Below are 13793 nucleotides of genomic sequence, written 5' to 3' on the forward strand. Positions count from 1 at the left end.
AAATGCAAAAGAGCTATTATCATACAATATGATTAAAATCCAATATCCACTGTCCTAAGTGAAGATCTGACAGAGACCGCTTAGGGGTAATATTAGGTTAACCTATGTTATTACCATAATGCTGATCTGCCCATCAGATGAAGTCTATATATTCGTGTTGTGCAGACTGCGCACTATGACTGAAGAGCATCAAACTGTCTAATAATTTGGTTCACTTCAGATATTTGAAAGCTGAAGTTATGTTGGCTAATAAAACAATGATCTCCGGACCACGACTACACAGAATCTTATAAAACAGTTCGAAAACATATTTACGACGTTCACTTTTTTCGCTGAGAATAGTCATTATTACGCAAAGAACGTGAAAGGACGCTATTGGGATGCATATCAGTTTCATTTTTACTCTCTCTCTCTCTCTCTCTCAGCAAAGTTTGAGAAATTGTCACCGTAAAATATCTGAAACATCTGAAGGTTTGATAGAGAAAAACAGTTCATTTTATGCGAAAAGGGCCTGACTTTTTACCATCCCACCCCGTTCCTTGCACCTTATTTTTTAAAGTCTGATTTGAAAGTTCTGTTCTCCTCGTCCTCCAGGCAATTTAATAATTTGCTTGGACATGGAGTAAAATACACGCGCGCGCGCGCACACACACACACACACACACACACAGAGGCACACACGTGTGTGTGTGTCCAAAGTACTTAAAATATTGGTCCCTTTTAGATGTATCTGGAGTTACGAAACTGGGACAAGTGCATTTATCAATTGCATCCCTTTCATATTTTTTTACTGTGAACATTTTAATCTGAGCAGATGTTATTTCCCTCGTTTATAAAAGTTGCAGAGGGCATGGTAATGACCAGTATTGTCAGATGTAGATGCACTTTTTTCCTAATCAGTTAACAGTTTTTTTCTTCAAAGAAATGTGATCTTTATCCTGTGATCAATGCAAACTTTGAGCTTGTCTCAAAATAAAATGTTAAATGCCAGCATTACTAAACTTGTTATAAGAGACAGACAGAGACAAATAATGACGTGGGGTATTGACAGTCCTTGAAGTTCTGAACTGAAATAGAAAATAAGGTCATTTAAGCTTACTAGTCAAATTCAAACAAGGAAGCTCAGCCAACGTACTCCTGAAGGCAAGCACTATTTCGATACCATTTTTATCCATTCGTCTTTGAATGGGCAAAATATCGAAATCATTTGGCTGGACGAAAGGGCGCAATTCAGGGCTACTGTAAATACATTTTAATTTCAGCTTTTTCCAGTCTACCGAACTTGATATGCAAGTTAAAATGTATCATCAATTGAGTCATGTATGTATATATGTACAAAAAGAGGTACTGACGAACAGACCGTGATAAATTAATTACCTTCCCATCCAACTAAGGAAGTGGATAAGTGAGTGCAATGGGTTGCACCCAGATTAGAACAGAATAATTTGAGTCGGGTAAAGAAAAAACACTTTTGCGGAAAAAAATCTTTTGCTGAAGCTATATATGCACACAGTCTGTCATCGAGAATTACAAAAATAAATTACAATTACAATTACTTACTCATCATACAAGATAGGTTTGCTATCGCAATTTGCTCAGATAATTGCGTAGAAGTCGAGTGAACCTTTTACGCGATTTTCTACGCTATTCGTCTTTTGCAAACAAAGTTTTCACACAAAACAACAACTAGACATTATGATATCGATATGAAATATATGCTTTAATAATGGTGCACGATAACATAAGCTAGAAGAGAAATATATGTTCGTATTTAATGGCAATATACGCTCAGTATCGTCTTTTTGACAAGTTAACAAAGTAAACATGGAACAATTGACTCCCATGTCAGTGCATAACATATAGGTTAAGATGTAGAAAGTACTTTTTGGTTGATAAGATTCGGTCGCAAGTACGTATTTTGCTGACTACATAAAAAATTAAAGGTAGCATTTGCTTATCAAACCATTATGTCATTTTTATGTCAAGTAAATATGCCGCAACCAATTAGTGTTTGTATATAGCGTCAAGGATTAGCAGTTACAATGAGAGATGTAGGGTTTAAAGTTGTACGTACATGAAAAGTGTTAGATAAGATTCAAATGAAGCATACTAATACTGAAGGTAACAGTGGTTTTCGTCGAACATAAATTCATTTGAATGCTGGAAATGTTATGGCAGGTAGTTAGGTTGCACTTTATATAAATGTTTCATGAAGAAAAGGAAAAAAGTAAGAGGGAACACTGTAATTCATTTATTATACACTTGACAACATGACTGAGTATCTTCCAGTTCCAATCTGTCCCCACCCAATGGTGTACAGGCAGTGGCTGGAGCAAAGTTTTCTTTTTGTTGGTTTCAACGGGAAGCTTAACACATTATTGGTTATACCATGTTTACGAAATGAGAGCTAAGTGCTTTTCCCAAGTACACGCCGAGACAGCCAACTAGGGCTGGTATGGGTGGATATCGGACATATGACCCTTGGATCACGAATCACAATGCTCTGACTTGAGTAAGAAAAGAAGGTAACTCTGTCATTTTTATCTATTCACATCCATTATGTATCAAAGAATTGCATTTTCGTACCTTAAGTGACTTTATGAAAAGCGATGGACTAAAATGAACGAATTGAAAAAAGCAGTAATTCATCTAAACGAACCACTTGCTAACATTTTCTTAATCAAAGATAAATGGGCTTGAAGAAGTTCTACTTCCGATCGTCTTCGTCTTCATCTGATGAACTTCCTCCTCCACGTTCTTCCTCCGAGCTGTCTCCAGTCCGTCGGCTTTGGATGGAAGAATGGTACCCTTTGGCATAGGGCTCAGCAGCTTCCTTCATGTATGGTGCGTATATGTATCCAGACATCGATTTGACTGGATGGGCGGGATAATATGATGCTTTATGTTGACTCTCATAATAACCGTTTGTATCGAAAGGTCTTAATCCGTCCTCTTTAGTTCCTACCTGATCTTGATGTTCACCCCCATCCCCGTCGGAGGGTCCCACATCCGGTGCCCTTGGGGTCTGGAGTCGTCCGGTTTGACCTGCACTGTACCGTGTACCGACTTCACCAGAGGTGGCACCAGCCACTTGTGTGTTCTCTATCCCAACTGTTGGCTCCGGTTTTCCAGCCTCCTCTTCCACCACTTCCTGAATCTCCCCATCAGTTTGAGATTCAGGTACGTATACCTGACTGCCACTCGTCTGACCATTGGTCATTCCATTACCTCTTGCAGGCGCAGATGCCCCCATCTCTTTCTCGGCTGACATTCCTCCCGCGTCTGTCACCTGACCTGCCGATCCAGTTGTACCCACAAGTTGTCCCTCGCTCTCAGCTTCCCCTTCTGCTTCTCCTCCTTCTCCAGCAATGTCCGAAACTGCTTCAGTTGCAGACATCTGATCCCTACCTACAGTCACTCCCGCGATTGTACTGCTTTCCTCAGCTTGCGAGTCATATGGAGTCGTTCCACCTTTTTCCTCTGGTTCAGGTGTCTCTTCTGGGGGTTGTGTATTAACAGTCAGACCTCCATGTGCAGCTTCCTGGAACCGGACTTCTGCAACCACTCTCTGCCAAGTCATTGGAAACTGGAAAAATTCGTCTACATTCACAAATCCGTCATCTGGAAGTACAAGTTCACTGAGAATGTGTTTAGTCTGACTACACCTCCACGTTTGTTTGTACTCAACCGATTTAAAAGAAGAAAAGCACAAATGAGATAAAAAGATGCACATAACATAGTAAGTTCATTCATTGATTTATAATTTCAAAAACGATTATGCCCAGGTGGGACACTAACACCTTTATCTCATACGTATATCGTGCCAATCGGAACTTTTCGGTTCGCCAGTCATTTCGAGTTCCTTGACAAGTCCATTTTCAGCGAAGGGGTGAATGTACGACTACACATGTATGTACACAGAAGAAAAATTGTATGCCGTGTGCTTCTGATATATACAATGTCGAATCAAGCAAAGGGAAAGAATGACAATTACCAATTTGCCTTTCACGTGGATTTTACAAGCGGTGCAATTTCTAAGTACACGTGTGCAAAGGATATAACTTTAAACTCTCAACATTATCGTATTTTACGGAATTTTCCGGCAGTGACCTAATAGAACGAAGTACGTCACAATGTTGTCTAAGGAAATCAACTTGCCCATAGTGTACGCAACATGGCGCCGTATTAGTATGGAAAGTTCGTTAAGCATGAAAGGCGCAAAAAATGCCAGTGTTAGGGCCGCTCTGGTCATATTCATGTTAGAAATTATAAATCAATGAATGTTTTGACTAAATTCTGTGCACTTTTTATCACATTAAATAGTTCCGTTATTGAAATTAAGAGGGTGTGTACAAACAAAGATGGAGGTATAATCAGCCTATAATTCGAAACGCTTTATCAAGCCTTTCTTAAATCATGACCATATCCAGATTGCTTCTTTTAATTTCAGTCACATTTCAGCTCTCCCTCTCGCTTTCCATAGTTTAATACAATTAAAACCTGACATATTTTACCATTACAGTGAAAAGCTACTTAATGCACGTTTTATGCTATCAAAGTATCGAGAAGCTTGCAACTGACTGTGATCCATTTGATCAATGTATACCCGATATAAACTTAGTCAACAATAACCATAAACGAGTGCTTGCAGTTGAAAATAGCTTTAATTTCCGTTTTGGAGGTTCAGTGATTAAAGTTAGAATAATATTTTACTGTAGTTTCCACTCTTATTAATTTGCAGGAATGCGAGCTAAAAGTAAAAGTCCCTTTCTGCTTCTCCTTTCTCTTCAGCAATGTGCGAGACTGAGGTTACGTGCAAACTTTATTTAATAAAATGCAATAATAATTTCTAAGAAATGCTTCAATTCATGTCCTTTTTATCTTGACTGCAAAAAATTGTGATAAAATGCTTAATGAAAGGGACTACGACTAAAATATGAAATTATGTGAGAACGTATTATGTGTGTGTGTGTGTGCGTGTGTGTGTGTGTGTGTGTGTGTGTGTGTTAATAATCCGAATCTTATCATACAGCAAGAAATGGATAGCCCACGGTGTAATTTCAGTCTACTTTGATAATAAAGAAAACAAAATTCATCGATTTATCTTATTTTTATAACTATTTATTATCTTATTAATGTGATTTTCTCACTGCCTCAAGACAGTAATTTGATGCAGCGTTGTATCTGTGGACGCTTTTACTGTCGACAGCTATCTGCCGATCTTCGAATTTTGTTCCTATTTATACCCCTCTGTGCTATGTACATTTAATTTGTATTTGTTACTTTTTTCTAGATGATTATATGCTATGTGTAATTGTATTTTAGACTTAACCTTGTCCAAATCATGTTCATTGTGTATCTGACTTGCAACCTATATTTTGGTAAAGAAATAATACATAGATAATATTTCCCTATGAGTGTGTGGGTTAAATATTAGGATCGTTATCAATAAAATTAAACGTTTATTTTGATGTTGGTCTAGAACATAGATATTCCCCATGGAAGAACATGATGAACATGATGTTTACGACATTCGTTATTATAATTGTAGTAACAGATTGTATTATAATTTTCTAGAATGAACTTTGAACTACCATCCTGCGTCTTCTTTTCTGTCTTGGTTATTTTTTTTTATATAATCTTATTTACTTAAAAAGTTATTATTTTTGCATTTGACATGTTTAGCAAAATCATTTGTATTGTAGTGATCAGATTTTGATTTGAGTGGAATTATTTAATCAGATTTTTATTCTCTGAAATAACAAGATGCTCAATAATATTTTGGACAGAAGCATTAGTTTGGAATTATAGTGAATTAAGACAAGAACATCTTGGATTACATTTTGTGATTAATCGGAAGACTGTTAGTACATAACACTTCAGGCCACTGGTGTATTAGTACATTCAAGACTACAAGCACATCAAATCATTAAGCGCTGGATCTTATTTCGAATACCACTGGAATTTAATTAAAACTTTATTCATTAGGACTGTGATAAAACTTTCAAAACTATTTGGGATTTAATTCGCAATATTGTAAGTTCTTTTTAAATTTTCATTTGCATTCTGGGCAAATATATTATTTATTAAATTTTACAAAACATGTTTTCGCTCTGTATATTGTTGACTTTAAGACCATAGAGTCGTAATATTGGGAAAATAGTCATGACATAATTCTGACCAAACATTGCTTGCCCCGGACGCCAAACAGGTCGGATTGTGCCTAAAATATACTCTTCAACCAGTGGCACAAATTGATGTTTTGTTTTTTTTTTAATTAGCATCACTTGTCGGTTTATACTCAATCAGTAGCAAATATATAAACATTTTGTATGATGTCCTTTCCGTCAAAGATCAAAGCCATTTAAGTGGCAAACAAGCCTGCTAGGCACGGGTGAAGGGTAACCAAACACAAATGATAAGCATTGAAAATGCATTGAATAGCATAAAGAGAAGAATACAATATTAAAATGTCAAAATATACCTATACTTATATCAAAGGAGGTCAGCATATACAATGAATAAGCTAAATTTAATTAAAACTCTGATACGGGACAATTTATTGTGTGGAACCGGACATGTGATCTAGCGTCGGTCATCATGGCTGCAGACATATTTTGCCGTGTCAGTTGACAAAGTCTTTAAGCTTCATGTTATTCAAATGCAGATTTGGACGGAAATTTAGGTGTGATATACATATTTCTGAGTGTGATGAATTCATATGAAGTAAGATTGTAAACGATTTTATGAGCATTTAACGGTTTGTAATATCGAATTTCAAGACAATGCAGTTGTTATTACATGACATGACACAGGTTTAAGGGTAAATCACCATATTTACATTTCCAGTAACATTGCAATGTTCCAATTCACTCTTTCTGGAGTATATAATCACTAACGTAAACAATATCTTTAATTTATGGCAAAAACCACCCTCCCTACCCATCATGATAGATTGTTAGAAGTCGAAGGTCTGGCTGACCTATATTCTGGCTTTATTTTTGTGTTTTATCTTTTTATATCAATGGTGTTTACTTCAAAAATTACTCAGTTTTATTTTTGGTGGATTTATTTATTCAAAATATTATTTGCTGGAATTACAAGGTACTCAACAATATTCTTGGACTAAGACATTAATCTGGAATTGTAGCGAATTTAGACAAGGACATTTTGGATTATATTATTGCGATACATCAAAAGACTGTAAACACATCGCCACATAACAGACCATTGGCACATTATCACGTTCGAGACTACAGACACATCAACACATTCAATATTGAAATTTATTTGAAGCATCGCTGGAATTCAATTGTAACTTCATACATTTGTACCCGTGATAGAACTTTTAAGACTATTTAGGATTTAATTCACAACACTGTAAGTTCATTTTAAATTTTCACTTTGTATTTTTCTAGGAAAATAAATGATATTTTTTATTTTAATTTTTTTATAGTTTTCACTCTTTCTCTCACTTAGTTTAAGACCATATAGTCATACAAATATATGTATATGGTAGTTTAAAAAGAAAACTGTGTCAAATTAAGAAAATTTTAAAAGTTTGTTCTGTAATGCGCACCACTGTTTTCTTTTGCAAACAATTAACAGTTTATTCAAATCAAATCAGCAGTTAACAAAATATGCTGATCAACGTCATGTAAAATACGAAATGAAGTAAACTTAGGCCAACTAATCCAAAAATGACAAATAAACGTGCTTCTTTAAAAACGAAACTAATTGCTACCTTGACTAGCTTGTCGTTTGTTGAATATGATTGGGCTTTTTATCTGCACTGTCCAGATAATAAACAAGGATCTTTCTCTCAATCCTCTAATAAAGCTGATGTAAACGCCACAATTTTCGAGCAGAAACATTATGGGATAAGCATCACAATAACCGCAGAGATCATCAAAACAACTTACTGTCGACGTCGGATATCTTGAAGGCATGGTCTGCAAATCCGGGCAAATTGGAACCAATGGCGAGTTCTGTGCTGTCTATTAGACCGTTGCCATTTTGATCGAGGAAATCAAAGTCAGCTATGGTTACCTGGGGAACCATTACTTTCTGCATGACAGGCATGTACAGTTTCAACGGTCCTGGAGGCCTTAAAATATACAATGTTATCCTGTGTAAATTATACGTGACTGAAGCATATTGGTTTTGTGCTGTCCGTCCGTCGGTCACACTTTTATTGTAAGCAAATTATTGTTATAACTATTGAGGTAAATCAGATAAACTGGGATATTTATTTACATTGAGTAGGTCCCTATGATGCGCCGTAGCGGACAAAAGCTGATCCAATCAGAACGTTGCCGTTGAAAATTTAATGTCATATGTCCAGAATTCCAATTTCATCTGTTGTATCAAAAATACTTGTCGTTAAAATTCCATTTTCTAAGTCGAGATTTTAGATTGCATCTGTTTAATTAAACCGTAGTGGCTGAAAGTTATATTTTCTATGTCGAGGCTTCAGATTGTGTCATTTGAATTACACGGCGGTGGTTGAAATTTCAACGTCGAGAATTCCTAATTTAAGTATTGGTTCAAAGAGTTTATTTTGAAAGTTCCATTTCATATGTTGAGTATTTAAATTTCATCTGTTGAATTATACAGCGCTGGTTGAAAATTATATGTCCAATGTCGAGATATTTGATTGTATCTTCTGAATTACACGGCGGTTGTAGAAATTTTAATGTCATATGTCGAGAGTTTCAGTTTAACATGTTGAATAACATTGACTGTGCTGAAAGTTCCATTTCGTATGTTGAGTTTTTAGGCCATATCTGTTGAATTACACAGCGGTGATTGGACATTTTATTGTGCTTGTCAGAATTGTCATTTTTATATGGTGAAATGATGTGTTGGTGTTAAAAGTAACATTACACAACGTCCACATTAACAGTTCAAAATAATATCGAGTATTAAAACACATCATTCGTGTATTCAATTATGAGGCACCATTACATTTCATGCATTTACAGTTTGAAAGTTACCATTCACAGGTCGAGAATTACTATGAATTTCTTCGCTAGAGGTCGCTCTAGTGAACGGACCGCGTTATTTTTAAACAAGGAGGCTGCTTCTCGTTGCTGTGAAATTCAACAGATGAAAAATAAATACTCGCCATATGAAATGGAACTTTCATCACAGTCAGTTACATACAACGTGTGAATTAGGGATTCTCGACATATGATGTTGAAATTTCAACTACCACTGTGCAATTAAAAATATACACTGTACAATGTCGACATAGGAAATAGAACTTTAAACCACCACCGTATAATTCAACATATAAAATCTAACATCTCGATCTAGAAAATGTAACTTTAAGGACACACAGTTTGATTCAACACTTGATATTGGATTTCTAGACATACGACACCGAAAATTCAACTGCAACTTTCTCATTGGATCAGCTTTTGTCCGCTACGGCGCCTGATAGGTCCCCAGACGTTTTTTGGGACTGATGAATGTGATCTTATTTTGAAGGTCGGTCACAGGGCGATATTTTGTGTGAATTGACGAACAGCAGTACCTAAGCAAGAGATTACCTATATGAGATCAGAGAGCTAAACCAAAAGTTGTACACGGATATCTTAGCTAGATTCCATGATACAGTTTGCTTTTGGTGACTTTGAATCAACTTTCTAGGTCATAGATTGAAATTCTATTAAAATATATGGACGAAGGCAATTGTAACTGAACTTGTAAGTAAGATATCTCAACAACTTTGAACCAAACTAGACCTAATTAGATACTTAGATGTCCTGAGAAGGATCCAAGACCCGATTAGAGAGGGATACATTTGTGTTTGGTGATCAAATCGTATTGTATACAAATAAAGGACATTAGGTTGTAATCAAATATAGTATGTGGAAGCCTTATAGAGGCCCAAGACAAGATCAGATTTTGTGCAAATTTACACTCAAGTTATCTAGAGGACAATGGAATAAATCCTGATCTAAATTAATAATTATATGCCTTTACATTATCCCACGATCACATCCGGTCCTGGTGACAGTGACCTATTTCTCTAAATCACAGGAATACCTATAATTTGCATTCATTTCTTTTTAACAATCTTTAATATTTTTACCATTATTTTGTCTATATTGGTCATATCCGTTTAAACTTTTATATTAATTACACCTGTTCACAAAAGACTCATTAAGTGCTTACCTCTGTGTCCTTTGCATACATATTTCGTTGTTATTAGTATCGCTTCCCTCGACACTATTATCAACAGCAAACGATGACAGAATATATCATCAGTAACGGTTTCTAAGTCATCTTACAAATAAGTGAATATCCACTCCTCTAAACAAGTTATCAATTTGTGACTTTCGAAATCTGCTTAAGGTCACCAGAACTAATATTATGTCCGTTTGAGTCCAATGATAAAAGAAGTATTCTTGTCATTTAACGACTTTCCGTTCCACCCACAAAATGTTGCCTTTTTGACCTAAAAATAACAAAGACTTTCAATATCACTCTCTAAATACAATTTTGTTTCCTCCGCCTTGCTAAATTTATATATTCTTTCTCTCAAGTACCGCATTCACCGAATGGCATTGCCATGATCAGACGGGGAAACCTGTCTTTGATTTTTTAACCAAATTCCTTCTTGTTTTTATATTGGTTCCCTTTAAACAAGGGATGTTATATTTGTCTTGCTCTTTACACTCCTCACCGTGACAATATTGTCTTTCTCAATTCGTAAGTATAGAAGGAATGACGATTTTGCGAGTTTAATCGTTATTGGGGGGGGGGGTAGGGGGGGGGTAGGGTCGTTATTAAGGTAAGACGCACCACCAAAGAACTTAGCAGTTAAGCTCTCCAACATTTCTAACACATTAGCGGTATCTGGGGTCTGAATGTGGAGTTCACTGACATCACAAAACTCTCAGTAAATGCTAATATATCTGTAAACTTCCAGATCTGAACGAAGCCTGTCACGTTTTGTAACATAATAGGCCTTAGTGTTACTGCAGAAAATCTAGCTCAAGAGATCGATGATCGACGTTAAGGTTTAAGGTTTTCTTTGCTAACCACAATATAACACTTTTAGTGAATGTTGTAAACTAATCACATCAACGTGTTTTGTAAAGCTTATCTTCCTGTCATTGAAAGAAAACATTAACTGATACGTGCAAGTTTTAATGAATTAAATCAATCAAAACTTCGCATATGCAGTTTACATGCAATGTGTCAGGCCACGTTTCTCGAGGCTGAAGAAAACCGGACCGGTTTGGTGAGGGCATGGAGGGGACATGAAATAGTTTGCAAGATAACAAGTAACTTAAAGCCAACTCTAAAACAAGACTGCCGTCTGAACACACGATTAAGCTCTGATACTGAATTAGGTCATGGTTCAAGCATAATTGCGAACTAAAGAATAACATACTCCAAAAGTGCTCTTGTAATCGTGGAGATACGTTTCGTTTTCTCCCCCACTGCCAACAAATGAGTGGCATGTGGTTCCGATTAAGAAAATATTTCTTTAAAAAAAATAATATCGCTCTGGCTTTAAAATTACATCCTATTTGCGATTCGGAAATAGCGGAACATTGTCAAACAACATGGACTCAAAATTCAAAAAGGAAACTTTCTGGAACTCTAAAGGCTCTCCAGTCTTACGCACGATTTGATCTGTAATAACAAAGCTCATGAATAATAAGTACATACATGACAACTGTCGATTTAAATGGAATTTAAAGAAAAGAAGCCCCTTAAAGTTGTTGCTACATTGCTGAACCAAAAATGAAGGAACAAAACACATACCTCTTAATTACATTTTCAAAGCTGTCATTTAATTAATAAGAAACAAACTGAGGATATATATATATATATATATATATATATATATATATATATATATATATATATATATATATATATATATTACTTTCCAATCGCAGATTTGTGAGTAAAACATCCATAGGAAATTTTAACTGCGCCAGATAATTGGCTTCGTTTGGTTTGGTGTTTTAAGGTACTTCAACACGAGTACGTTATCTAGTGTGGAGACAAATAGAGGGGACTACTTTGCCCAAAGACACCACGGTAGTCTACTTGAGCTCATCCGATGGTTGGATTCGAACCCGCACCCTTTGGTCGCGAGTCGTTCAAAAAAAAAAACAAACAACTGAGCCACTCATGAAAACGGTAAATATAAAATTATTTTGATGACTAAATATACTTTAGATTTTTCAAAATAAATCTCGATAATGTTCGGAGATCTGATATTGATTGAATTCCATCACAGTATTTAAAAATAAATCTCAGCAAAGTTAGGAAACCTAACATCGAATTCACACAGATTATGGTGATAGTATTTCCCAAAATAAAAGGACGGAATATATTTGAACAAAACTATACTGTTATATCCTGTTATCAGAACTTCGCATTTCCCACTCAAATACTAGTTCATGCTTGTAAGATGCACTTTTAGACCGGTGTTTACTCCAATATTTTAATTTTTATCCAATTATTAGTGCATTAAAGTTCATTGTTCCTGCAACAAATTGACAAAATATCACAGTTGTAAAACAATAAATGTTTATTCATTTTTATATAGCCTGTTGTAGTTCTATATGAATAATTATGTAAAAATAAATTATACAAATTAACTATTTTGTATTCTGCCTATATACTTATTTTGATATTTGAATATGTTTTCTTTTTAAACATAAGATTAAATTCTAGGGACAGAGAAACATGCTGGATACTCACGGTGGACGGAAAGGTCCCTCTCCATGGACTAGGTAAGATGGTTGTCCCTCTTGTCCAGGAGGTGGAAGTATTTCATTTTTTGTCCGCAGGGCCTCTCCTTCCCCCTCGTTTCCCAGTGCAATCTCATTTAGAGCCCCATAAGAAATTTCGTTTCCGCCACGACCATTAGTAGGAGCTGCAAGGCACGAACTCGTCAATAAAACCAACGTAAAAATGTTTCGCTGCACGTTGAGCTTCATGTTGTACGGCTAACAGAACCAAACGTTCTTGATTTCCCTCAGTTCAGGAAATATCTCTCTGAAAACACAGAAGATTTAGAATGTCTGTTATCTGAGAAATTACTTTGAGGATGAGCTATTTCAGTGCTACAGACACGAAAAACCTTGAACAAGGACTACAGTAAGCTTGCGTTTAAAGTACATATCCAGTCCTACAAAATGCACACCAGAATTTGATCAGATCTGAGCAGCGGGCTTATCTTTTCCATTAGTCAGTTTTTGGCTAAAAGTACTTTATTATGGGTTGCTGCTGGCAGCTGAATCGAATGTTTTACTGCAGTTTGTAATTTGAAACGCAATAGCCTGTTTGCATATGTTATTGCAACTTGAGGTTTGGGGTTGGGGTTGGATTAGTGTTTTACGATCTGGTTATTTATATTTAATTATGTTAAAGGATTATACATTTTCAGAGTCACCAGAAATGTTGACCCAAACATCGTGATTAATGAAGAAGTGTTAAAATTACTTATCCTAGATGTCCATTTTACCTCTATATTGACTATGTACCTCATGTATATCTATATAGACTATGTACCGTATATATCTCTATATAATAATAATAATAATAATAATGAGGACATTGTATAGCGCCTAATTTTTAGAAGCTCTAAGTGCTTTACAACATTAGACAACACCTATTAGATAACAAACATATAATAATATGATTACAAAACAAATACCATGAAATTATAAAACATTAAAAAAACATGCTGAGAATATTTAAGGTAGGAAACATTATTAGGTCTTTAAGTTTGTTCTTGCAGTCGAAATAAGCGAGTT

The 13793-nt window shown here is 35.6% G+C and overlaps 1 protein-coding gene across 1 annotated transcript; it reads right to left on the reverse strand.

Annotated features, from left to right (window-relative positions):
- Positions 1–2236: 2236 nt before the first annotated feature.
- LOC149787523 (uncharacterized) lies at positions 2237–13219 on the reverse strand. Its single transcript, XM_089973650.1, has 3 exons — positions 12736–13219; positions 7923–8107; positions 2237–3621 (listed from the first exon to the last, which is right to left on the reverse strand). Exons 1-3 carry the CDS (start codon positions 12972–12974, stop codon positions 2708–2710), a joined length of 1338 nt encoding a protein of 445 aa, XP_089829776.1. The 5' UTR covers positions 12975–13219; the 3' UTR covers positions 2237–2707.
- Between the last annotated feature and the right edge of the window lie 574 nt (positions 13220–13793).

Source organism: Sinohyriopsis cumingii, chromosome 11, assembly GCF_028554795.1.
Source record: "Sinohyriopsis cumingii isolate HCF-2022 chromosome 11, ASM2855479v2, whole genome shotgun sequence".
NCBI lineage: Eukaryota > Metazoa > Mollusca > Bivalvia > Unionida > Unionidae > Sinohyriopsis > Sinohyriopsis cumingii.